This window comes from Anopheles aquasalis, chromosome 2, assembly GCF_943734665.1.
Source record: "Anopheles aquasalis chromosome 2, idAnoAquaMG_Q_19, whole genome shotgun sequence".
Taxonomy (NCBI): Eukaryota; Metazoa; Arthropoda; class Insecta; order Diptera; family Culicidae; genus Anopheles; species Anopheles aquasalis.
The window spans coordinates 24993966-25021351 of NC_064877.1; the positions used below are offsets into that span (position 1 = coordinate 24993966).

The 27386-nt window shown below is 48.6% G+C and overlaps 1 protein-coding gene across 5 annotated transcripts in view; it reads left to right on the forward strand.

The window, feature by feature from the left end:
- LOC126570824 (uncharacterized) overlaps window positions 1-27386 on the forward strand; it is a 66549-nt gene that overhangs the window by 32624 nt on the left and 6539 nt on the right. For 4 of the 5 annotated variants that reach the window (XM_050228857.1, XM_050228856.1, XM_050228859.1 and 1 more), the window contains exons 3-4: window positions 19440-19571; window positions 25403-25530. In XM_050228857.1, the coding sequence (XP_050084814.1) occupies window positions 19440-19571; window positions 25403-25530 (260 nt within the window). The remainder of the gene's footprint in view (window positions 1-19439; window positions 19572-25402; window positions 25531-27386) is intronic. The other variant, XM_050228860.1, reaches the window with a different exon arrangement.

The window sequence follows — 27386 nt, forward strand, 5'->3', positions numbered from 1 at the left end:
GTCCTTGCTAGGCGTTGTTGCAATAGATCCCGGTCCTCGATCCTTTACTCTCCGATCACGCTCTCGCCACCCCACACCCGGTCCGACCGTGCTTTGTTAGCACAATCCATAAAATAACATTTTCATTACAACAAACGCCGGCAACTCCCGGCCTTCGGCACGGATTCGATCGATCGATCCCGATACGGAATCGGTAGATACGCTTCGTCGATGCTTAGCATCCGGGAGGGGCACCTTCACCCATAGACAAACACACATACGTTGGTAACTTCAGCCTCAGCTCAGGTTGCCTGACGCTACTGGGAAAACATTGTAAAAACCTTACATACACGGACACACATACATACGTGCGTCGGTCCAATGACTTTCCCAGGCTTTCGGTTCGACATTCAATCGAGCAGAAAACGCATAAATTACGACTTTTACGACTCTTGCCAGCAGGGCGACGACGACGACGACGACGATGGCGATGGCGCAACCATTCGGTGGCGGCTTTGCAAGTTCGAAAATCGATTAAATTAGATTTACATTCATTTGTGCTGTTAAGCTGCGCGCGGAAATAGAAACAAAGAGCCGGGACTACCCGCTGCCACAACGGTGACAACGGTGCGAAGCTAACCGGGGCAGGTGACAGGAGCGGAATGGCGATATGGTGGTGATGGTGATTGCGAAGGACAGCAACAGCAGCAGCACGACGAGGTTTCTGCAAAAGGAAGGTGACTGCATAGCACTCGGTTTCATTTGTCGTTCCGTTGCCTAATCGACGAAAATCGATCCCTGACCGAACTTGGCCGTCCGTTTATGACGTCCGGTCCGGTCACAGATGGTTGCTTCCGATGCAGCACTGAGGTGGAAGCAAATGCGATTCGAGGTGGACCTTCTGCTCACGGGGCACATTTCTCATCATCAAGCTCATTAGCGTACCGACCGAGGGTTGGACTGCGGTTCAGAGTTCAGTGTCAGGTTGGTGGCCGCAATGGCCATCCCTTTTGGTGACAGTGATCACCGTTCAAGCCCGGTCGGCCCGAAATTAGCGGTTGCATCTAATCGCTGGTACTCCATTACGGTAGAGAGTTCACTAGGTTGCTGAAGTTGCGATTCGCAATGGCGTAGCGAGTTAGCCATTATCTGAGGGACGCACACTAGAGCTGGCCAGTAGACCTTCGTTGGTCTGTAACCCAACCCTCCGCCACCACCAACACCGTGATAGGTGTGCGTGTGCGTATACTAACTACTGGGCTTCCGCAGAAGCCAAGCAGTAGTGGCAGCCGCTTAACGTCCGCACAAACGTAACGCATCAAACATGCGCACACATCAGACCGACCGACCGACCGACCGAGCGGACTAATAATCGAAGGCCTTCGAGTGGTTGGGGTTGGAGTAGGTTGTTTATACGCGTTCATGACCGAACGGAGCGGAGCGCAGCCTGGTGCCCACCAAGGCACCAGATGAGTAGCCTCTTCGCCCTCATCACATACCTTCGTCTTTCCATCTCCAGCTAATGTTCAGATGCACCACGTGTATGTCGGAATCGCCCAATGAGACCGATGGGGAGTATCATTGGGCATTTTGGGTTGGGGAAGCTCCAAGTTTAGCAATTTGCAAATGTGCAATCACATGCCCCATAGTTTGTTGCATGTTTGGAATGGGATGCGAGTTGATGTCGAGGAAAAAAAAAAGGGAAAACGAAAATGATTCAATTCCCTACCCACCACCCGCTGCGCGGCCAGGGCAACAGCAGTACTTTCTTTTAAACCCTATTACACGATGGTCTGGTCTCGTGTGGGTGCACCGGGTGCGATGATACGGTGCGATGGTGTTGCGCGATCTGGTCACAAAACGTGGAGCCACCGGAACGCCTCCGCCCATCTTCCGTTAATTCGCGAAGCGTAAATGAAAGTGACGAGCTGCCGACGGTATCCTCTCTCTCAGGCCGGCCCGGCCACGATCATCGCGCTGGCGCTGCTGTCACCGTCCGGGGCAATGAAAGTGATGGCCCAGTTTCTTGGCTACAGAGCTGGTTGTTGGTTTGATGCAGTTTGTTGGCCTTCAGACGGGTGAGTGCCTTCACCTTTCACTTGCCAGGAGATCGTTGATCGATCGATCGCGTCTTGCTGGCCGTAGGGAAAACAATGCTGCTGCTGCTGCTGCTGCTGCTGCTACACCTGCCCTACAGTTCTTGTAGTAGCAGCACTTCCGAGGCCCTTTCTTAATGGAATGGGCAGCCACAAGTACATCTGGCGAAGGGGAGGTTTCGTCTAAGAAATATTCCTTCAAGTACACAATCACTTCACGAAAGTGCGCAGACCCTTTTGGGCCCTTTCCAGGGCGAGGTTTCATTCGAAAGTATAATTTCATCAGTGCACCCGTTTCCCGAATGGTTCTTTTTATCGTTTTACAATCAGAAAATTGGCCACAGTCTTACGAAAGCACACGACACGACATTCACTTTTTTTGTAGGACAAATTGTACTGCGCCCCATTTCGGGATGGGATTGCGATCGGTATGTCCATCGGGCAATTACTGTCGAAAGTGCCAAACAAGTGTCGGTTCCGCAGTGGCGGAATTTAGGGCGCTTCATGGTCAAGAATCGAAACATCTTATTCCAGCGGTAGCCGGCAGTGGGTTAAGTGAAATTTTTCGTATGGAAAGCCGCCCGTCCAGCGGCTAGCGGAACCAACAAACCTCCGAAAATCCGTGACCATGACAGTGAGTTGGTCTGCTACGGTGTGCGTCTGTGGACCTCCCGCCCGCAGACACGCTAGGAAAAGTGGAAGATCAAATCATGAGCAATAGAAAATAGTTTCGCCCCCCCCCCTCCCCCCTCTGCGCAAACAAACGGTAGCCAAGATCGCGGCTCTAATGCTCAAAATCTCAAATTTCAATTGGATTGGAACCGTTGCAGCGCATCGACCCGATCTCGTAAAGCACGGTGTGGGGCGATCGCGAAAGACGATCGATCGAACGTCGGTCATCCATCACGCCGACATCACGATCAGCTGACTCACGAGCCCACAATCCAATTTCCGTCGAGCTCATCCATGACCGAGACCTCCGGCGGCCGACGGTTTTATTCGGGAGCCCAGATTGCTCTAAACTTGAAGCCAAGCCAGCCGAGCCTCCCTCGCGTACCGCGTAGGTCATCGTAGGAAGGTTGCGTGTCGGCGTTGAATCACAAGCGGAGAGTCTAAATCCGATTCACTCGGGCAGCTTAATAGGATTTTAATTGGATCACCACGAGCTGGAAGGGTGAATGCTGCGGCGAACCCTAACGAAGCAGGTGAAATAGAAGGACGGGAACCTTGACGACAAAGTGAAAAACAATAGATCACACTCGAAGGGCGGGAGAGAGAGAGAGAGAGAGAGACCTTCGTGTGTCACGCAGTAGCCGTGAAGGAAGTTTGAAGCACACAACTCCTAAGATCTCATCTGTGAGCTTGTGAGGTTATCCGAAGGTTCATTGTGATCTATTGTCTCCGTTGTGTGCAGCTCATATTGCGAAGCTACAGGGGCGGCATGTGCCTGCGAAACATACCAACAAACTCCCATCTCGTGTCAAGAAACGACCACATGCCGGCACCGGACTCCGGATGCATGCACGACGACGCTATAAACGGGTCACCGGATGCAGCCTGAGGTGCGAGCTTGAAATGTGAAAGTCATAACGCCGCTCGTCCATCGCACCCGTCGTCGTCATCGTCGTCGTGGTTTCGTTTCGTTTTGCATAAACAGCTTTCGATTTCGATCCGTACCTTCCTCCAACTTGCTGTCCGGGTTGTTGTGCTGCTGTACCTTAACCTCATCTCTTTCGTTGGTTTGCTTGGTCGCCGGTGGTTGGTGTAATCTCCGCTGTCGGTCGGTGCTCCTCCGGTCCGCTTGGCATTCAAAGTTTGTCCTACCGTTCGGGCCGGTGAAACGTTTCGCTTGCCTGCATGTGTAACGGTGCAACGATACCCGACGGGGAAGGACCACCTGGACGCATAATCCGTCCGCCCCCCCCCCCCCCCCCCCCCGGTGGAACGCTTGAGTAATCCAACGCTTGCATACGGTGGGCCATGCAGATGCGGTGCCTGCGAGCTTATGGCGTAAGGGAATCCGGTTTATCTACGTTCTTATATTGTACGAGTTTTCTCGGTACCCGCTGCGTGTTGTTTGTCATCTCGGGTTGGGAGTCTAGGGGGGAGGGCCTCCCGGGTTTTCGCAGCAGCAATTGCTGCAGGTTTGTTGAACTACACGCAAAGCGTCTTAGGATGCGGGATACACCATGCCACGAATGGATTACGCCGATGCAGTGGTGCAGTGCTCAATCAATCGCATGCCAAGTACTTTGTTTAAACTAGTATCGGCTTTTCAAGTGACTCACATCCTGTAGCTCACCTTGAAACATTCCAGCCTCGCACTCACAGTCTATCATCATCAGGTGATGGTTTGAAGTCCTTGCTAATTACATCCAACAATCCGAGTCTATCCGTCGTTGAAGTGAGGATTTTTATAAAAATTATAATCCATCGCACTTCGAGAAACCCCGCGATTGAACTGGTTTTCAACGTCTCCCCTGCTCCCTTCCTTGATACTACAATTATCTTAACGAGCGAGTGCCGACCATTCGAGAGCAGTGCGTGCTAAACCGGCAGATAGCGAACGCGAGCTAGCTGGCTGGTGGTCTACATGAAGCAATTACGATGGACAACTCGTTCCCCCCCGGGCCTGACTCGCGCCATACTCGCCCCGGTGTGGCATTCCATACCCTAATGATGCCACTGCTCTGCTCGTTGCCTAACGGGTGTGCATGGTGTCGATACTGTTCGATGATTTTGGCGGAACGCTGCGTCAGGAGAGCTACCACCAAGTGGGAAGTGGATGGGTTTCGTGGCCCCCCGACTACACAAAACACCGAACCACAAATTAGGTTACGGTGCTTTCGGGTGCTGCGTCCACCGACAGGGAAAACTCGGTCACCTGCTCACGGTGTTCGCGTGTATTGTTTGTTGACAGAAAGTGAATGTCCCGGATTGGCCGAATCATCATCACCACCGCGCGGTGTGATCATTAATTGCGAATGCGCTGCAAAACCATGCAAGCGAATCCTTTGCTGGTCGATGCGACCATGTGGAGATCATAGCGAGCAGATCAGCATGCCTTCAAACCATCGAGCCCCTCACCACACAACACACACACAGGCGACGTAAAGTTTAATTTACAACCGAAAGGAATCTGCGGCTGCCGGCTCTGTGCCTTGATGGATGACAGATTCATCCGTAACCGTAATTCGCTCGCCCTCCCCGTCTAGAGAAGATGGATGCTACTTCGGGGGGACTCAAGCAGCTCCCTCCTCCGTGCTGCCGATTGGCCATTTTGACAGGTGTAGAGCCATTAAACGGGCAAGCCAATCCACGGACATCACCGTGGCTACGTTGTTACGACGCCAACACGAGGAAGGCAGGCGATGGAAATGGCGATCAATCACCGAAAAAGCGAAATCAACCATCGCTATAGCGGGGAGGCGAGGCGAGTGTGTGTCAAACGTCATCAGGTTGTGGCCAACCACGAACAAAAAAATCCCGATTTGTCTCGTGCTTTGTCCAAGAGTGAGGTTGAGAAGGGAATGGACACTTGTGTAGCAATAAAAAAAAACTACACTTGACCGCCACCGCTTGCGTCTAGTGTTGCGCACGCACCCGACAATGGCTTCAATGGAAGCTAATTGCCTGTCACGGAAGGAATCGGCTTCCAAGGCGCGGCTGTCTGTGCTCTGTGTAAACTACCCGATTTTCCATTGATAGTGTGGTTGTTTTTCTCCCGGTTTTTTGTTGTTGTTGTTGCTTTTGGAGGTCGCAATCCCTCGTCACGAGCTCGTGCCACGTGACAGCTGTGCCGTATCGAATGCGAAGGATATGACACTTGACACCCCAATCGCGCTATCTATGCTGTGCTGTAAAAGCCCGCTCTCTCGCTCTGCCTCGTTCGCTCTTTTATGGATTGTCGATCCAGGGGAGTGCTTCAGGGGATGGCAGATCGATCGAAAACGTGTCCGAAAGTTGGAATGCGGAAAATTTATCATGATGGAAAAGTGCGACCCGGCCTCACTTGGATGGAACGTGGTTCAATAAATGGTTTCTCTTTTTCGATGTTTTGGTTCCGCAAGGTCACACACTAATCGCTCATTTACTGCCGCTGCTCAGTGTGCGGTGGGTTTGGGGAGGGGGGGGGGGGGTGTCTAAAAAGCAGACGACACGAAGCGGTCCGATAGAAAATAGAAAACAAGTAATTGACCATTTGGTGGACGGTTTTTTGTGGAAAGGGAACGGATTTTGCCATCCGTCGTTTCGTGCCAATCTCGGATGGTTCTACAACACGGAGGTTAACGTGGTTTTCCAATGGAAACCATGCTCTATGGGTGTCCATTAACCCCTGGCCACCACCAGTGAGCTTAGCCATAAATCCTTAGAAAGCGAGACCCCCGCACCACGGACGTGTGTGCTATGTTGTAATGCTGCTTCGCTCCATTCTTATGGCCATATGAATGTTTGCAAATAAATCATGGAAAAAGGGTCACAAAATGGCCGCTTGTGGCCGTACTATCTCAGCTGGATATGTACGCCAATAAGTGAGCGCGGTGCGGAGGGCTACGGAAAATCGGCTTCTTTCTGCTGGCCAGTAATTACTTTCAAGTCAACAAAAGAGCTACCGAGCGCTTGGGTAACTGATTTATCGGCTCACTGGATAGGATGATGGTTGGCACGTCTCCACATCATCATCTAGCACCTATTGCTACCGATCTCCGGGGGTTTACGGTTACGTTATCCCTTCGGACTCACCTCAACACTAGCCGTGACGCCGTGTCAGAGATTTTGAATTAGCATTCCTCGGCAGTGCTGTCCAGGCGGTAGCTGTGAACACAAAGCCTTCGTTACACCTGCTTCATATGGGAGATTGATTATGTTTGCTGTTTGGTTTGCCTTTCAGCGTGAGTTGCATGGAAGCCTGGAAAGCGATATGAAGGTATTAAAGCACGTTTTGCACACAGAAGCCCAACCAGTCGTTGTGATTGTCTCTTCAACGTCTCTTAGTTCTACCGCAAACCGTAAAACAATCTCGGCAAGTTCTTACGAGCGTACGGTGCGATTCGTTCGCCGCAGTAGCCGTTTGGGGCCGTGTCGTCAATCCTTCAAACAATTCGCAAGCATCCCCCCCGCCTGGTGGATGGATAAATATTTATCCTTCTCTGGGCGAAGGTAAACACGGTGTTGATGGCGTAACTTTGAGGGAACGCTCGTTCGGAGTGGTGCACAGAGAGCGGGGGCATTAGTCGGTAATCCAGGTGGTAATTTGATATGCAAAAACAGATGAAGTGTTGCAATGCCCATTGGCAAGCCGCCGTCTCCTGTTACGAAAGGACTATCCTATCATCATCATTATCCGGAGGTTTCGCTGGTCCGGATACTGTTCCTTTGATGTAGGTGGAGTAACGAAGGATACGGACGTACCGAGAGCAATTCATCATCATTTAAATATGCAAGAACTAATAACTCTCCTCAACCTCTGGGCTTGGTTCGGTAGAGTAACCGCATGCAGTCCGTGCAGTCTGTTCATTAACTTCCATAGTTCAGGAGTGTTCCGGATTTTGCCGTATGTCAGGAGTGAAACTTCTACGAAAGCTGTATTGTACACGATAGACTTCCTGCTGCTGCAGCTCTGTGTGCTCTTGCTGATGTATGTTTTGTATGTATCGCCGTGGTCAGTGTGAGCTTCCTTTTGTGAGCCGTCTGCCACACGTTCTGCCTTCAAAGTCCGGCTGCACACCGGACCGGTAGTTGGGTTTGGTGTGGTAATAATATTGATTGAATTTATTAGCAACCTGAAGGCCCGTCCGTGCGACCGGAAACCCTAACTGCCAGCCGCACCAGAAACGAGAAAGGTGTTTAACGGCGGTCCGGCACAGAATTCCCTATGCTGGTGATGCTAGCAACTGCTGGCCAGTGGTTAGAGAGCTAGAGATTGCCGTTCTAATGTAGAAGTTCTCCGCAATGTGCAGCTACGCTTGTGCATCTTGCGAGAATAGCTTCGGGCCATAGTCGAGCGGAAACGTCGGTTACTCCTCGATCGCCTTCCACTACGCACGGCACGTCCACTCCGCAGCAAATGTTGTCTTGGATGCTGTCTTGGCCGTGGCCGTCTCGCTGAAGCATAAGTTTACCGTTAAGTAACGTATACCGGGCGTGGAACCGAACTGGACCACCGGATAACGGGAACACTCTGAGACTCGGTACAGCAACAGCACACGTTATGGACATGAGCTTCCTCCGGTGGCTACTGTGGCGCTGTGGCCATTCAAATTGTGATCCTCTTCAACCACCCAACGGGGGGGTCGGTGAGGTCGGTACTCCCGATAGCGTTGTGATTATGATGTGCTGCCCACTCGGAGCTCGTTAACAACTCATTTCTCCATATTGTGGCCAAAAGTACATTCCGGCCTCATCGTTAGTTTGTGGCAAAAAAGTGGGCTACGAAACAAATTTGAGATTCCGTTTTTCGGGTGTTGTTTTTTTTTCAAGGGTGAACCATTTCCGACGCGCGGACTTATTAGCTCATTCTTTCCGTATTCGCCCCCGGGGGACCAAGCCATGCCACACATCCGCTTGCATGTAGAGCACCGGGAAGTGGTTACCTTAATTTCGGATGCGTTTACCGGCTCATTACATGACAAACCGGTGTAGATGGTGACTATAACTTGGGCCATCAAACGTTTGTGTTACGTTTTAAAGACGCGTTGTCTCGTACCAGACTCGACACTTTACACCCTCGGGCTAACGTTGCGCAACTTGTGCAGATTGGAACACAAAGTGTCCCTTACCGCTTTAATGGCACATCATGGACCGTCGTCTTTTGCGTCCCATGTCAGATAAGATTGGGGTTTCGGCATAAACAGCTCCTTTTGGAGTGAGCGTCTGAAAGTGAGAGACCCTCGGGCGAAACCGCTGACTGCGCTGGCTTGACTGTCCATACAAGAAACTTAGTTTTTTGGCAGGCGCCATGTATGGTCGCTTTCGGACGCAATTAACTTTCGCTAGCGCTAGAACGTAGCACATCAGACATGGGTGGCAAGTGTTGGGTGATATCGTTGCGGTTGTAACTTTATGTCATTTTCATTTAAAAAAAAACGATTCAGACCCCGGCGGTCCCGTACTCGACGTAATTTCAGGCGACCATCGGTTACGGGGGGATGTCCGGGTGGATAGCCAGCCAACCACGGAGAAGGTCTTTCTTCAAATGTCAACCCAAAGTAGAGGTTGGGTAATTTTTAATTACTGTCACGGTCACAGGACCATGCTGGCGAAGGTGGCTCGTAAACGGTTGGGAGAGATGGAGAATAAAAATCCCTTTTCTCTCCCCCAAAAAAAAAAATCTGTCTATGTAACGCTGTTTGCCAGGCCTCTTCCTTCCTGATGGTGCAGATCCCGGAGTGTTGGGTCTGTTTATCGTCTGCGTGGAAGTCGTTCAGAGAAAGTTCAGTTCAGAGAAAGGTCCATACCGGGAGTCTTCTGTAGCAGACTGCGCCTACGTCTCTGCGCTGGTGCTCCGCTAATTTGATTAATTACTCGTCTCGTCCTCGCCTCGTCGACAGTTAACGATCCGACGCGACCAAATGTGCCCGTTTTTGGTGGTACGGTGTTTGGCTACTTTCGGTCGGTTTTTATTCTCCAAAAAGGCACAGGCTGCGCCTTTGCCTGTAAGTTTACAGTGTAGGTTGGCAATTAAAGGCATACCCATTGCCGTTCGTGACCGTTAGACCCTCGAACCGTCGAAATGACGAATCTAAAGATGGACCCAATTGTCCTGACGCAATGTCCTGAAAAAATTTTCAAGAAAGAGTTATGACCGCACCCCGTGGAACGGGCAATAGAGAGCAAAAGGCCACATACCTTTGCTCTCATCACCGGTTGGGTTGGCTTATGGCGTGCTCCTAGACCCGGGACCTTAGGGTCATCTCACTGAGGCTGGGGTAACGTTACTTAACTGCACCATGGCAAGTAGTTGGGCGGCGTGTCGGATTGCGTCGACGACAATTGCGGCGACTGTTCCAGCCACGTACAACCTCCACTGGATGCCGACAGAGAGAGAGAGAGGCTACCATGAACCAATGCGTTACCCGCTGCCACACATTGCAACCCTGGCGCACCTGTAGTATGTAATTAGTAAGAATTGTCTCTCCCGATTACACCATTGAGCATATACCATTGACAACGGTGACGATTGTTTGCCGTAGGCTACGCAGCGGATGCTTATCTGCACTGAAACGACAACATTTGCCCACAAAAGCTCACGGACAAACGGACAATCGGTGGCGAATGTGGCGGTCTACTTTATTGCACATCCGTTTCGCGATATGAAGGTGCGGTCTATGGCCGCGAAACACACAATCAGTACAATCCTCACGCAACTGAAGACTGGCTTGGCGTGATGTACGCCCCTGGTGCAGCCAACGCCAAGTCTTTTGAGGAATGCAATGAAAGTGGTAAAAGTGAAACGGTCGTTACGCCGTGAGGTCAACCATTGGGTGAACCGATTCCACAACATCATCATCATCATCATGGTTGACCACATCATCATCATCATCATCGTCCTTTCTCTTTTCTGTGCCATCGTCGCAGCTTCAACGAAAACAGGAAACACCGTGATCGACCGCGAAAAACAATCGAACGGAAGCCGTTGACTATGCCCACATCGATCCTGTTTTCCCTAAACGAAAACCACTAATCCACGTGCTCAGCTGTTCCACTTTGACACTTTGAACGTAGGGATTACGTCGGGAATCGATCTGATAATCTTCCCGAAGCTACTTGGCATGCGACATCCTGTAACAACGTTACCGTTAATTGCCTAAGCTTATCGGATCGGATCGGAGGGTAAAAAAGCGATAGGAAAGTAAACAAAACAGCGCAATTGATCGATGGAGCTTATTGGGAAGGGCCAATGATGTTCAGCTTTTCGCCGCACGCACACACGCACGCAACCACAACACGTCCACGTGTTCAGCGCCCGTTGGCCATGATTGATTGAACAGGATCGGTGACCTTGGTGCTTAAGCCGCAAGACACGCCTCTTGCGAAAAGAGAATGCCCCATCCGCCATAATTTGCGCCATGACCGTGATGGCGAAGGCGAAGGATCGTTTTACTTTCATTTCCCTCTGTACTTCCGCTGCCGATAATTTCTTTCGATTTTCGCAACCAAGAAATGGCAAACTGCGTCCGGCAAGGTGCCGAAAGCGAATCGCATGGGCATGATTATGATAAAAAAAGTGGCAGAAGTAACAAAAAAGGGCCAAGTTAATAAACTGCAAAAAAACCATTCCTTGCCAACAGGCCAACAAACGGACCGTGATTTGCTGGGTTGCTCGGGAGATAAGGCAAAGTCAGAGCGAAACCAAGCGTTGTGCTGCGTTCACAGCGGAACCCGGGAACGGAAGATACCTCGGCTTGTCACTAATCGCTTTCGATCCGATCAGTTTTGCGGTTACGGCACCGTACCACAGTGCTTCTCGTGGTGTGTGGTTGATCCAATTGCCGTTCGATTTGTTCGATCGGACGCCTTCGCCCCACTTCCGACCAAACGGTAATAAATGGATTCCCGTCGATGGACGGGATTTTAAACATCTTTTCACGGATTTTTTCCCCTCCATTTCTTGTTTGACGGCGGAACGCAGAATAGTCTGTCGATGGCGCACCGGTTCGTGGGTTTTGAAAGTTCTGCTCCTGCGTCCTTGGGGCCGATATTCGATCCGAGATGATTCGTGCGAGGAAATCTGGATCTGGAGGCTGCTCTTTGATAAAATGCTGATGAGATGATGATGGATGAATGGAAGGAAATGGTTCTGACGTAAGCGGGGAGAACGTGCGTATAGTAACCGTGGTGCTAGCGATCTGGGGACTAATCGCTGAGGCCGATCCCGAATTATGATTGGCAGTTTTTGGCAAGCCCTTGGGCTGGAAAACGTAGAGACGTGGAAAAGGAACGTCTTTCCCGGAGCGTGTCCTTGAGAACAAGAGAAAAGCGGAAATGGATGGAAACCATCGCTTGAGAAGGGTCTTTTTGGCGCCTACAATGGTGTACGGTTGGACACTTTTCAGCCGAATCATCGAGATGGGTTGACGGTGGAAAAGGTCCATCGATGATATGCTAGAAAAAAAGCGTTTGGTTCTGGGCGTTCCGGGAATGTGTAATTCGGAATTATGAATCATCTCTAACGAGCTAAGAGGAATCGGAATCGGAATCGGAAGGAAGCCCCCATTACACGGGCATCCGGCTTGGAACAAAGGGGAATAGATGAGCACCAGCAGCATCGTCTCCATAGCGACGTGATTGTGATTAAGACACATCATGCACACCTGACGCGAAGGACCACGATAACATGGTGGTAATTATGATTGATGAAGAGCGAATTGATGGCTCATTGTCGATGGCCCATTCAATATGTTGTCATGGCAGCTGCCGCACGAACCGGCTAATGGTGGATAATGGCGTATCCTTCGGGGGAGCATTTTTTCGTTATTGTTGAGTGCTTTTTGCTAGCCATGTATTCATTACAACGTCAACTGCGCCATTTTGATGTTTTATTATATGTTTTATAAAGGGAAATTTACAAAAGATAAAACCAATCCTCATAAATATTATGTTGCCTAAATGTTAATTTTTCCATGCTGTGCCTCATGGAAATATAGCTGTTCAAAAATATGTGAAAATAATGAAAAAATCGCTGTTTTGTATTGGAATTTGTAAAATTTCGTAGACGATAAGCAGTCATGGCATCACTAAGGAACTAAACATTCATCATCAAAAGGTTTTGAACCTTAAATCATCTGGCAACAAAAATAAGCTCGATGTTTGAATAACGTATGCCTAAAAAAAAAGAGACAAAATTTGCTGATTTTTCATGGGCAAACCGTCCATTGCACTGAAGAAACTAAAAATGCAGTATCAATAGTAGTTATTAATGAGTCATCAGACAAACTTGAATGGAAGCTCTATCAGTCGAACTCTAATCGTGATGACGAAAAAAGTTAAGCAACTTCGTGCCGAGGTTTGTGCATTTTCAAAAACGGGTATCCTGATACGCGCCGTGTGAGCGCCGGATATGGCAAGGCAAGGACTCGAGACGATCGTTAGACGAAAAGGAGCAGCAGAGTATTAATGTGATACCGAAGATTGCGAACCCTCTCCACGTCTCCCAGCAGCGGCCCATCTAAAATTTCTGGGCTAATTTTAAACGTTAAGGATCTATTGTAACAATTTGTTGCAAAAACGGAGGAGGAATTGATTGAAAAGGCACAGAAAGAGTTGAAAAACATGTGCACAAACTTGTTTTCGACTGCCATGTCAAAATTGTCGGCTAATTCCCGGAATCCTCGGAATTACACAATATTTTTTTGCGAAGAAACTCCCCCTACACATGTACAGAACTCAATTATCTGTCATAGTTTATTTTTTATCACCATTCAAATTTTGTCTCTTTTTTAATGCATACGTTAACGCAGTTGCCTGGCCTGGCGCCATTTCCAATACCCTGTACATTTTTCTTTTCTTTTCTTTCATTCTGAAATTATCATTTTCATGCTAAACTTTGTTCATTGCTAATGCTTTATTAGAATCCCTCCGCAGCCGGAACCGCTCATTTGAAGCTTGAACTCGCCACCTTCAAAAAGGTACCAAAACGAAATGCAAATGGTGCTGTATGATTAAAAACTTTGGCCAACGGTACACCGTAGCCCATCCACCACGACGCACCCTTTCGCGGCTACCAGGACTGGGAACTCCTGTTGGGCGACGCTACAACTAGCTCCTTTCCCGGTAATCCGTGAGGAGCTCCGACGTACTACAATCGGAAGGCCAATACTGCAATGGTACCGGAGAGCAATACTTTTCGTCTAGGGAAAAAGTTTTTTCCCCAACATCCCTCTACTCTTCCCAGCAATTGAAACGAAAGTTTCCCGACAATTCGCCAGGCACAATTGAGCGGATGCAGCCACGGGCTGAACAATGCAAATGGCCGCAGTCGAAGCCGTACTAGTCTCGAATTTCGTTCGCAAAGTCGAAGCAGCAACAACACCCGGATCGTGCCGGTGGAACTGCATCCACTACTCAAGGCCGCGGATGGCGTGCTTCAGTAGTTTGCACCGGCACTTTGATGGTCATTCGGCCAAAAACGAAAACCAGGGAAAGGGTTGGCCTTCAGTTGGCTTCTCCCTCTCTCATTCTCGCTCTCTCCCACTGGAGTGGAAATACTAGTTTGTTTTCGTGAGCTACCGAACCGTTGCTGCATTCACTGCAACAACGCAGCACAAATCCCACCAACTTTAATTCCTCCGAGGAATGTGTCGGTGCTTGACGGCTGACAAGCTGCACTCCGTTCGTTCGTTCGTCTCACGGATGTAAATAAGGACCCCCTCCTGTGCGTCATCAGTGTTCAATGTGCTCACAGTGTGTTTACGAAGCTCTCGTTTCGAGGCTACACCACAATTCAATCACTTTCTGCTTTCCTGATCAGAATGCTCTACAAAAAACCATTACCATCAAGGGCGATTGTTTGTCTTTTCGGAATCGAATCGTCCAGAATTCGGCTCGACTTCCAAGTTCCGTCAATTGCAAATTGAAGAGCACGGAATAAATATTACTAACAATGGCATAGCCCGGGCGGATCGGGAGGGTCGCGGTAAATTGAAAGAGTGCTCTCCAAACGAAAAACGAATCCCTAGCAATCCTTCTCGATGGAAGTGAAAATTAGTCGCTGGAGCCAGACCGCTAGAGGCACTCGGGCACCAAACCTCGGTTGAGGCCCGAAAAACACTTGATTTGTTGTTTGCTCTGAACGAGCGAAAACCTTTCCGAGTGGTGGTGTTGCGGTATTGTAGCGAGAGGCAGCGAAGTAGGTAATCTTAAGGATCCCGCCAACCCGGAGTGGACCGATTGATGGAAGCACGCTGCTTTTCCCTCTTCACTCCAATAACTTTACCATTCCGTTACCAAAAGAAAACCTCCGTTTGTCTACGGGGAGCCTAAGGCGAAGGAGATCCCTGGATGGCTCCCGGGAGGGAAATTGGAAACAAAACCCTTCCCCTTCCCCTGCCCAAGACCGCAAATTAGCGCCGCCGCCACCGTCATGGACCAGATTTTACGCCCCATTTTCGCCGTAAGCCGTCGTCGCCACCGACCGATGCCGGTGGATTTGGATAATTAAAATTGGTTGCGATCAGAATCGCTGGCCGGGCGTTTAACGCCGGAAAGGAAGCCGCCAGCAAGTGGGGTAACTTTTGGAAAATAGAAAATCGCAACATTTTCCTCACCCATGGCGAGAGAGGGAAATAAGAGGAAGGGAGCGTTCACGAGAATACTCCGCCTGTGGGTGGGTTGGGCACATCGTGTGGCCGCCTGAAGGATTTTCAATTTATTTTTACCAAACCACGCGGAACCACGAGGCACACTGGATGGAGCTTTCCAGGAAGCTCCTGCTCATCGCGAGCGGCCTGAAACGATCGAACCAAAACCTCTACGATGAAGGATCCTATCGTGTTTTGCGCATTATGGAGCGTTCCCCCCCCCCCCCCTCGGATTCGGGAAGCTCTTCATCCGCCTTCCGGTATCAAATCTTCGTTGGGCGCTAATTAAATTGCCACCTTTTCGACCGTCCGAGCAGTCCATTTCCTAGGGACGCCACGTGCTTCCGATGCCCAATAATAATGGTTTGCTGTGCGCCAGTCATTAATCGAATTATGCGCAATGTCGAGGCTTCGAGACAGTGCTGTGGCGTGATTTTCCTTTCCCAGCATAATTAATACAACGAGAGCTAAGGTATACCGGAACGCGTGGCAATGTGTTGAAAAGCTTTTTGGGATAGTCGAATCGATTCGACGATTCGGTGTAATCACTCGAAGGGAAACCACACTGATTGGGTGTTTGTGTTGCGCAATAAATTCTCAGGAAAAGTGTCCTTTTTCTCCGAAGAGCTCAAGCCGAAAAAACTCATCGAGTAGGTGCCATGGAACATTACGCGTGGCTTTCGGGAAACCTGAGAAACCATATCAATGCGTTGCTGATGGTGATGCGATGTGGCAGGTAGATTGTAGGTCATTAAGATTCGGCTCACATGTTGCCTGGTGGCCACACAAATCATCGCTACCGGCGATTGTCATCCCGCCCGTCCGTAACAATCACGAACGATCCTGCGTATCGGAAGGTGTCGGAGACGTTTGATCGCGGCTTCTCGTGTCCTTTGGCATTCCATTCGATTGCTGCTGCTTTTGATGTTACTGTCCTGCCTCTGTATCCTTCCCACAGTTGTTTCGTGGAAGCCTGATTTCGAATCAAGAATACGCAACCAACATACACACTTACACCGCAACGAAGGAACTTCTAAGGGCGCTTCTCTGGAAGCTGTTGGAGGGAATTTTCCATTTGTCCCAAAAATTGCTTCCATAAATCGTACGCCCGTATCGTGCGGTGTTTCACTGGAAACTGTTGGGGCGGTGGCCCCAACGCATCCTACGCCAAGCGACAAGTGGTATAAATAAATTAAAGTCAAATCAAATGGCGGGACCTGTGAGAGCAAATGTCTCGACCGAGACAGAGCAACGGAATGAAATCATTCCAAGAAGTGCTCCGAAAGCGCGCACCTCCTCGCGTACGAAAAGAAAAGTAAAACCCATCACCATGGAGCATTTTTTTTTTTTTTGGGAAGATTTGATTGATTTTTGATGGGGCGCAACCAGAGAAATGGTCTACGGAAAACGGTTGCACGACGACCACGACGGAGACGACGACGACGACGACGATGACGGCGATGATGATGATGAGAGTATGAGGTTCGAGGAAGGGCTCGTGGGAGTGTGGCAGCAAATTGGGCTAGAGGGTTTTGTGACGAATGAAAACAAACATAGAATTCCCAAACATAATTTCGTTCCATCGCGATGCGTCGCTCGGCGGCGGACCAGTGGAGTTCAAAGGACAAGCGACATCACAATGGCAATCGTCATTCAAATGATAGCCTGCCTCATAATGATGATGATGATGATGATGATGATGGTGACGAGGCTCGTTCTCTTGATGGAATGAAATTAAAATGAAAATACAGAGAGAAAATCCCACGGACCGTAAGCACTGACCATTTTGTTTGATTGCAATTTGGATTGCACATTGCGGGTACTGTGGGTATGAAAAACAGGAAATAGCTCCGTTTTTTCTGCCGTTTGTTAGCTTTTCCGTGGATTTGTGTTTTGAATGCCACATTTCGATGCCAGCACAGTAATAGTGTGGAGTTTTATTCATTACGATCTCTCCCAGATTCGTGTTTGCATTCGAACTCTACTTGAGCTCTTACTAGAGTACTTGCTTCAGCGCAGGGAGAAAGTAATGATTGAGAAGTTGAAAGTGGAAAACATCATTTGAAAAGTTTTTTTTTGGTTTGCATTATCCTTTCGCCGAGAGCCTTTTTTGGTTTTCGAATTTACTTTACTAACTCCATTGATTGACTGTGAGTTCTGCGTTTCATTTTCGATCTGCATCACCAATTTTCGAGAGCGAATTCATTTGGAGTGGGCCCTTCATTTTCTTTGTCCTGTTTTTCCCCTTATTTCTTAAGCAAATGCAATGGAAATGGAAGCAAATGGAAGGATAACAAGTCAATTCGCAATAAACTCCTGCCGTTAAGCTTCATTCGATTTAGCATCAACAAAAGGAATTGTTTAATCCTTCACAATTTCCTCACAACCACAGCTTTACAAAAGCATCACAACAGATTTGCTCTCGTATGCTTGTTTACAAACAGAAATATTCTTTATCGTTGTGATGTCTCCATCCATTTACAATGATGAGCAACCACTAAAACCTACGAAGATATTCCAATCAAGAAAGTTGTTTTTTACGAGAATCTAAAGGAACGCTAGCCATGAAATAAAGCCATCGTTGATATCGCGTCCGGCACCGGGAAGTAGTAATCGAATGCGAGCCGGCGTATCAAATGGCCGTATGGTCAAGTACCATTAAACCAAACACATTCCCTGCCCTTCACACCAAAAAGCACTTGCGCCATAGCGACATAGCGCTGATGCTGTTGCTGCTAGACCATGACCGTACCTCGCGCGCTTCTGCTTTACGATCAGGTTTATGTGAAGAAGCATAAAAGCAACAAATGAACCATGAATGGTTGTAGCAGCGACACACCATTACACCGGCAAACGCCGATCTCGATCGTTTCTAGATGGTTGAAGTGATTGTTTGTGCCTTTTTACTGCCGGCTGCTGTGCGCATGGTGCGATGCGAGATGACGATGCTACTACCTGTGTCAGTACCTCATGTGTATATGTGTGCTACTTGAATGAAACTGATTGCAATGATGCTCTCACCAATGCTGCACTCAGCTGCCAGACACTAGAAGTGGGATGGTGATGTGTCTCGATAGATCTTTGAGCCGGTTTAGTCGTGAACCCGGACGTCTTACCGTACCATTCCGGTTGTACAGGATGCTCCACCCGTGGCGCACCGGAGATTATCGAAAGTGATTGGAGACAGCATGGAGGGAAGGGCGCAAGCATCGATCGCTTTCCCCAGTTAATGTCTTCAATACACTTGGGCCCTACGATGTTCACTCTCACTGTGCGCTAATGCCGTTTCACATAATTACCGGATAACCAGGACATGGAATACAAATACACATACACACGCACACACACGCCGTGGCGAAGGTAAAGACGAAGCTTCGTTTGTGATCTAACCTGGGACGATATCAATTCGATGATTAATCAATGTTTCCGCACTTCACGCACAAGCACACGACGCACACACGGTGTTTGGGAAAAGATTTTTGCACAATTCCACCTACGAAAATTCGCACACAACCGCACGTGACTACCTACACAATGCCAACCCATTATCTTAAAGGACAGTTTTGGGTCGTGCGGTATGGTGGTGCAGTAGGGCAGACCCCTGAAGGCACCTTTCGGGAAAAAGGTGCTGGCTTTCGAACCTTTGATTTTGCATTTTTTGGGTAAAGTCACATTTCAGCAGAATATTGGGCCTCCCGAAGGCTGTTACCAAGAAGAGCTCGCGAACAGGGAGAAGGAGAGCAAGGGTATCCTTTGAAATTCTACAAAAAAAACACAATATGCAAATACCCTCCAGTGGGATATTCTGACCTCCTACTGGAACAGGTCCGTTTGTTCTTATATTCTCTTGTGAGTTCTTTTTTTGTTTGGTTGATATCGTTTTGCATTTTCCACTTGCTCTTCTTCTCCTGGTTTTTGAATTTTGTTCGTTTGACTTTTCTTTTTTTTAACCTCCTTTCTTTCACTCTCACTCTCTCTCTTCTCTAACTTCCAACACCTGCTCTGTTCTGTTCTGTTCTCTATCTTTCTTTTCTTTTTTTCTCTTTTTTTCTCATCCCTTTTTTAGGCACAATCAAACAGTTAGAGAGTACCTGTGTTTTTGATTCCGATTTCGGTCTCATCCTGAACTGTGCCTTCAAAAAGTCCGGTCTGTTCCGGGTGCGCAATTTGGGCGGCGTCAAGGCCCACTTCGGGTTAGGTATGTTTCAAGTGCGCGGTCGTCCTTCCTGCCCTTCCCTGTTCCTGTTTGCCGTTAGGTTCCTTTCTGTCTCGGTGTGCTCTCTCCTCTTTTCTATGTAGGCTCTTTCGAGTTTTCCGCTTTGTTTTTCGCGTTACATTCTTGTCGTGCGCTACCGACTCTTTTTGCTTTGATTTTGTTTTCCTCGCTTCTATCCAGTCTTCCTTTCGCTATCCAGTTCCCATGCTTCAAACTATGAGCTGCCACTGTTCCTCGTTTCGTGTTTAATAGAGGAAACTATCTTTTTTTTGTTTCATTTCGCTTCGGGCGTACTGAAAAGCCACTGATTACAGCCATGGTAGATAGTTAAAGGAGAGCCACCACGGCCAGTGATGATGTTGTGGTTGTGTGTCGACGAACCGAACCTACGAACCGTCATGAATTCAGCGAAACAACTAACGTAGCGAGCGCTAGAAAATCGTACAACATCCGCCCTGGGATTACCCTTTTTTGCCCAGCAGATCCAGTCAATTAGTCTAATTTGTATGTAATTAACAAGACATCCCGGCGGTGGCAGACTCCGCCCAGACCGCTTGCGAAGCGGTGTAGAACCACCACTACATGATGAGCATTACTCACTTGCTACACCATCAAAGCGATTTTGGTGCATGGTAACATTCCAATCCAGCACAAGCCGTGCAAACAGAGGGCTGCATTTACGGTGGCAGAAAGGATAATTTCATCGAATAATCAGTGGCCGGTCGAGGACTGGCTGGACTAACGCTTCGAGAGATTGCAATTCCTCGGAACGTGTAATCCGCCCCTGCAATTGTGCAGAAGCTGTTCCTGCATTCGGTGTAGCGTACACCGAATACAATCAGTTTCCTCTGACAGAACAGAAATGCGTGCATTATTCAAATGCTCGCGAGTAAACGAGTGCAGGCCCCACAGGGAAAACGTGTACCGAGTGTCATTTTATCGCACCGTGGCCGACTGCTGGGCCAACATTCAATGGCGAGGAATGTGGAAAATGCTATCGATGCATTCGTTAATATGCAAACGATGTGGAGTATCAATTTATGCGCTGTTTCGCGACGCACAATCCGTTGGAGTACCCATGTTACCATTAGCGAAATATTAATTAACTTCATCCGCATACCATGCGCCGAATCATATCGATCCTTGAAATGTGATCCCTGGTGTGCCTTCGGGGTTAACATTCCGCCAGAAAAGTTAAATCTCTTGTGAAGGTCTCTGTTCACATATCTCAAATATCAAGCGCATAACCTCTGACGCCTCTCTCGCGGTGCGCTTCTCCCTTTTCGGCCTGTATCCACTCGATGAAAGTCAATGAAAGCACTAGCGCCGCGAGTGCTCAAATGCTCCCTGCACAACACTTTCGACATTTCTTAACGCCGTTCGGACTGGCGACGGGAGGTCCCGTCTAATGATGACCGAATGATGGTGAGCTTAACGCTGCGAGACAAACTTTCTTGCCCAACGTCGATGGTGGCTCACTTGCCGGGTCGTGACTTTTGGCGCGCCCGCGCGCGCGCTCGCTCGTACTCATGTTCGCTCCCTTGGAATGCTTTCCTCTTTCGAAAGCCGAAAAGGCGGCATGATCCTGTACAGAGACCGTGGCTAATTTTTGATGCCAGATAGGATCGCATGAAAACAAAAATTTCACGAGAAGAAACCAGACAATAACCCGTTTGGTGTACTCTGCGTGGTTAGTGCATGTACATTGCGGCCAGGAAAGGGCCTGGCCACGTCGAACCGTCGATCGCTGGGGTCTTTGACAATTTTAGGCATAATCATTATGCTCCACCACGGCACTCCCGTTGGGGTCAACAGTGGGGTTTTGCGATTATTATTGACAGTATTATTTGTGGGCTAACCCGTTGTTTGGGGTCAGCGCGAGAGCGCGAGAAAAGCAGCTTCAATTAGCGGTCGTGCAATGGTTGAAAGGTGAAAGATACTTTCGCAATTTGTTCGCTATGGTGCGCCCTAGTTTGTGATAGGGTGGTGCCAGAGTCATAAATCGAGATGTAAATTGTAAGCCTTTTTTGTTCTCTTTTGATTTCTGTACAATCAATGGGGCATGGTACAAATGTTTCTGGTTTTGATTCGTTGTTGAAAATACTTTCAGGAGAGTTTCCGAGATGAAACACCATCCAAAATGTAGGCTAGATGTAGATTGTGTTTCCTTTCATCGTCGGAAGGTTACATTTCTGCTACTTTTTTATGCTTCTGAATTTGTCCGAGCCAAACACTGAGGCAAAGTAACTTCTACAACTAATTTATCCTGTTGGCCTTTACGTGTTTCGAGTTGAATTCTCTGGAAGCTAGTTATATGTTACACACCTGTAGGCCACATGAGTACTACTCAGTGGAATTTTGTTTTTGTTTGATCACTGAAACTAAAATGCTGCTGGCTTCATCACAAGCAAAACCGATAAAAAATGTTCGATAGTTCTAACAGATGGCCATGAGGTTTATGTTGCGAGATTCATCATAAATTGGCCGTTCCATAAGTTACATTCAAATATATCTAACAAATTTCACATTTTGAATTTAGCGAAGTTACACGCCATTTCCATGACAACTGCCCCTCCGTACTTCGCTAATACTGTTGCATTTCCCCAATCAATAGCAGTCATGTAACGTAATCATTTTTAATTAAACTCAACCACCAACACGTAACAATGTAAATAGTGGAAGAAAACATATTGAATGTGCATTTTATTCATCTCTTTGTAAAAGTAGTAAAACCATCCAATGGGTTAGTAAACATCGCATCATGTCGCAGCTAATCAAACCATCTGTCAGAGTGCAAGAGACAATCATCGACAACATGAGATTAAAGGCTTCGATGCACATAAATCATCGTTGCGATGCATAATTCCAAAACAGCGACCGCAGCACCGGACCATGCAACGCTCACGGACCGCCTCGCTGGCCTCTCCTAGCGTCCATCTCCAGGGTGCGTTGCAACGACATGCATATAATCACGCACCGCACACGACCGTTCGCCAGCTGGAAAGATAAAACGCTTCGATGGTGCACCATGCGAACGTCCCGGCCCTCTGTGGTGTGTTGTCACAGTCGCACAGATTGGTGGCCGGGGGGGGGACTAATGTTTGCGCTAAATTTCAAGCTCAAATAGGCAAGCGTTCGTTGCATCGTCATCGAGACCGTACGGTGAGCCTACTCTAGCGCTGCTGGTGTGCCAGGATCGGCCACCGGACGGAGGCTGCACGCACCGTTGGGGGTCACATTACCACCCAGGCAGAAAATGGAGTCCACGGGTGAAAAGTCGAAATCGAGGTGGCTCATCGGGTGGCCCAACGGTCTCTGTGTGTGCGTTGAGCAAACCTCAATTTAATTAGCAAACATATGGGAGCCAACGGGGCCACGTTCAGCTAGCCGTGGTCTCACCCGAACCCATGGGAATGAATATTTATTGTAAACGATGCAAATTTCGCGTATCCATTTCTAAAATCCTGTCCACGGAGCATTATGATGTTTAGCGAGCATTGAAGCTTCTGCTACTGTTGCTGCTACTGCAGGATTGGGCGAGATGAAGGCATCGCTCGATGTTCAATTTTAATTAAAACTTCCCGCCATTCATTCCCATTTTCCGAGATGAATACAAATGTTCCGCTGTCAGCGAAATTTAGGGGCCCCAAAAATTGATTCCCTTCGAACATTGGTGAACGATCGCGAATCATCATTCTAGCAAGCGGTGGCAAATGTTCTTCCCTGGCTGGCTGTTTGCTTGGAATCATGCCCGGAGGTGGATCTCTCAATTTTCCCGTCGTCCGTCGTTGTCATTCCGGGAAACGATGGCTGGCCCGGAAGGCGAAATTCGAGCCCCCTAACCTGGGGGGAGCAAACTAACCGGGAATGTCAATCAATGTTCTTTGATCGTCCCAGATCAGCGCAGTTCTAAGAACTGTGCTGGCACCAAAACATGACAGTCCTGTAGCTCGTTGGAGCTTAAATTTTGAGGCACTCGTCGCCGCCGCAGTCCCGACGGTAGCTTTAAGGCGGTTTAGAACCCGCGTAAAGACGCGAGAATGATGTTTTCTGACGATCCAACTTTGCCACGGAGTTCCGATCGCTTTATTCCGCTCCAGACCATCATCTTCGTCATCATCAGCATCATGATGCCGACGGTGGTGGCCAACTCGGCAGCGGAACGACGGATATTGTCAAACGGATGCGGTGACAAATTGGGGTTCTTTTGTGCGCGCGCTCTCGGCGTCATAAACTTGTTGATGAACCGGCACCATCGTCGTCGTCATCATCATCGGCAGGGGTCGATTCGTCAAAATTGTCAATTTTCCAATCTTCTCCACACGACGTTCTGCGGGGTGGGGGTGGTACAAGGGTGGAAGCATGCCAAGGATGAAACTGCCTCAAGTGTGACTTCGAGGCCGAGGGCGCAAACAAAGACGATTCCGATTATGTGGTTTTGATTCGAAATGTGACATGAAAGAAAGCTTGCTCTCTCTCTCTTTCTCCCTCCTTTATGCTGCTTTATGCTGGCACGGAAAGAGTGACAATCGTGGCATGAACGCGTGTTGGCGGCGATGCTGATGCTGATGCTGGATTGCTCAACTTGATCTCGTGAAGATAAAGGCCAGACATGCCATTTGAATCGGCGTGTTGTGCACCGGTGCGATCCGATGAAGCATAGAGTGAGCATCATTTTTCAAGCTTTTCATACCACACCCAGCGACGGTACGTCACTCTTTCGCCACCGGCGAAGGTGATAAGACGCGAAAGGATCCACCGTTCGCTCCACCGAAGCCTGCAAAACGCACCGAGGGTGCGGTAATATGTATGCTCGGTATGCTGGTGGCAGCATAACCAACTGGTGACTGATTGCCCCGTGCAATCCCTTCTCGTTTATCACTGTCACGGGGTGGCCACTGGTGGCACGGCAGGGTCTCGCAGCTTTGGAGGCCACCCGGGTCCAACTCCAGTGAAACATTATTTTATTAGATGGTGATTTAATCATTGGCTTAACCAACCACACGGCATTTCACGCGATCTGACAAGCACCGTGCACCGATGAGATGAAGAAAAAACGCTTCGAGAAGCAGCGTGGTGCGTGAGATGGATGGTTATTTGTTGGTTCCTGGAGACCCTGGGATTCAGCGGGATTAGTCCATCGGGTAGCGATTCAGCGAGTCTCATATCTCTCAGCTTAAATTATGAGGAAAGTCATAAATAGAATGGATGGAATGGAACAGCTCACATTCGCTCGCTCATCTCTCCTTTCCGCTCACTTAGTTCGCATGAGGTCCTCCGGAATGCACGACAGCATTCCAATTCATCATCTTGTTCTCGGGGAGGAGTACAAGGCCAGCGAGTGGGGCACGGTCACGGTCACGGTCGATTGTCGTTCACAATTCATGTCCAAAAATAGCACCAGGACCTTGCCTGCTACTACTGACTAAGTATCGGTTTCGTAGAGAGTGTCCTTGGTATCACAATTTCCAAGGTATCGAGTTCAGTTGCCCCAAGTGCTGCTCAGGTATCGACTTCTTGCTGCTCCTTGTTCTTTAAAACCTTGTTGGTTGACTGTGTAGAAAGCATATCTCACATACAGGCACCATCAAAGATTTCAAGACGGAACTTCAGATTTTTCGATAAATAAGAATATTCCATATTTTCTTGATTTCCATAAAATTCTGCTCAAGGATGTTTTAAAACCTCGTATAGCCAATCCCTCTCGACTTACTAATATTCTACGAGTCCTAGGAATTCTCTATCCTCTCTCTCCGCTAACTACGCTCAGAGTCAAGGCACTGATAATGATTACTTCCCCTTCTTCACCGCAGGTTTCAGCGTCGGAGATGAGCTCGGGCTGACCGAGTCGCTTGGAAACGTAGAGGCCAACAAACGGCGGGCCCTCAACATCCGGACCAACGCCAACAACATTGGCGTACTTCCAGCCTCCAAAATGCCCGTAAGTATTCCTCAGTGGCACGCTCCGTTGAGAGAAAGTGATGCGTCTCGGTGCGTGTGCATGTATGTGAACGTGGACAGTAAGCATACCAAAAAAAAACGGGGAAAAAAATGGAACTATTCACCCCCCAGGGAGCTAATGACCACCGAGGGAGGACAAGGGAGGTGATGTAAACAACAGGCTGGAGCGATTGTTAGGCTGGACGGACGATGATTTATTTGATCCGATCGCACGAGTTAAGCAAACAATGACGCCTGGACGGCACATCGACGCTTAATCGGCCACCGGGGCCGATGGGTGCAATTTGTTTCCTAATCGGTCGGTCGACGTCCGTCCGTCCGTCCGTCCGATGGATGGATGGTTGGCGGAAATTATGCACCATTTACCGAGCAACCGAGGATGCCGGATGATGATCGGTCACCACCACATGGGGGGTCCCTGCGGTAGGTGAAGGTAGGAAGTAAGCCACGGGGGTCGCTCTGGCACACTTATATCTCCTGTAATGGTGGATGGGCCTGTCCATGTGCTGCTCGGTTGAGCTGGCAGGCGAAAGTAAAGCTCACACGATCCAGACAATCACAGTTTCGCATGAGGCGCATGCCGTGTGTGGCCAAAGCAGGTGAAATACGCAATTGGCAATGAGCAATGAGTGAAAGCACGCTTCACTTTTCCATCCTTTATCAAGGTCCATTGAACATATTCCTTCCTACATCGCCGAAGCATAGAACTGAAGGAAACGCGCAGGGCCCCTTTAATTTGGAACTGGAGTGCTTTAACGGTCGGCACAATCACACACCCGGCGCATTGTACAGCCACATGTTGTTCCTTTTTCCTATTTCAAACAATCACTTGCTTGACATCCTGTGGTTTTGGATGTGTCAGTGGCAGAACGGAAGATGATGGATCTCTGGTTACTGGGTGGGGGAACTACGACGAACCAACGAACGAATGAACGAACTACGTTGCTTCTCTGTTTGTGGCTGCGGTATCTGAGGTTTTGTGGTCCTCATACACGCCGGTTGAGGTATGGGTATCACCTAGGGAAGTTCATTCAGGTGCATGATTTGATTGATTGTTTGTGCTACCTGCATTTATTGTGCAATCTTGTCACCACCTTCATCGGGCTAGAGCTCTACGCAAATTTCAATTAAAGTCAAACAGTTTAAAGCCCGGTTCAAGTGGTTGAAGTTGAGCTTCGCTACTAAGTAATAAACTTAATCAATTTTACAACCTAGGATCCTTTTTCATTACAAGATTATTCTCTTTCATTTGCACCAAAGATTGTCGTTAAATGGATCCTATAGCGAGAGGACATTAAAGATAGTGCAAGCCAATAAACCAAACAGTGTCGATAATCTTCACTGGAATACTCCAATTGCCAATTCTTATCATTGAGTCGGACATAAATTCATGAAAACGACATTCTTCCCAGGGTAATCAGCTCTGGTTGGATCGACGTCCCGAAATGATGCCCCATAAAATGACAAAGTACCTCCAGATTAGTCACACCAGTCCTTGTTAGTTTGGTGAAGAATTTTCCATTCACATCCAAAATATCCCTTTAGGATTCTTCCATTACTACGGAAGGATATTCAGATTCGGACTTCAACTAATAAGTTGCTTTCATTAGCTTTTAGTATCACAGAACACTGTTAATTATACAAACGAACTCATTCCACAGAATTGGCTAGCAAGGAAGCTACTGATTGATGCAAATCATTCAACAAACTCCAATAGAGAGTTAACCGGTAAACCCTCTGCGCCTCATCTCATTCCACTGGCGTCTTTATGAACCCCCACTAGCAGAACAAACTTGCTTCTCCGCCCTTCTCTCTCAAGCAAAGCAGCATCCTATT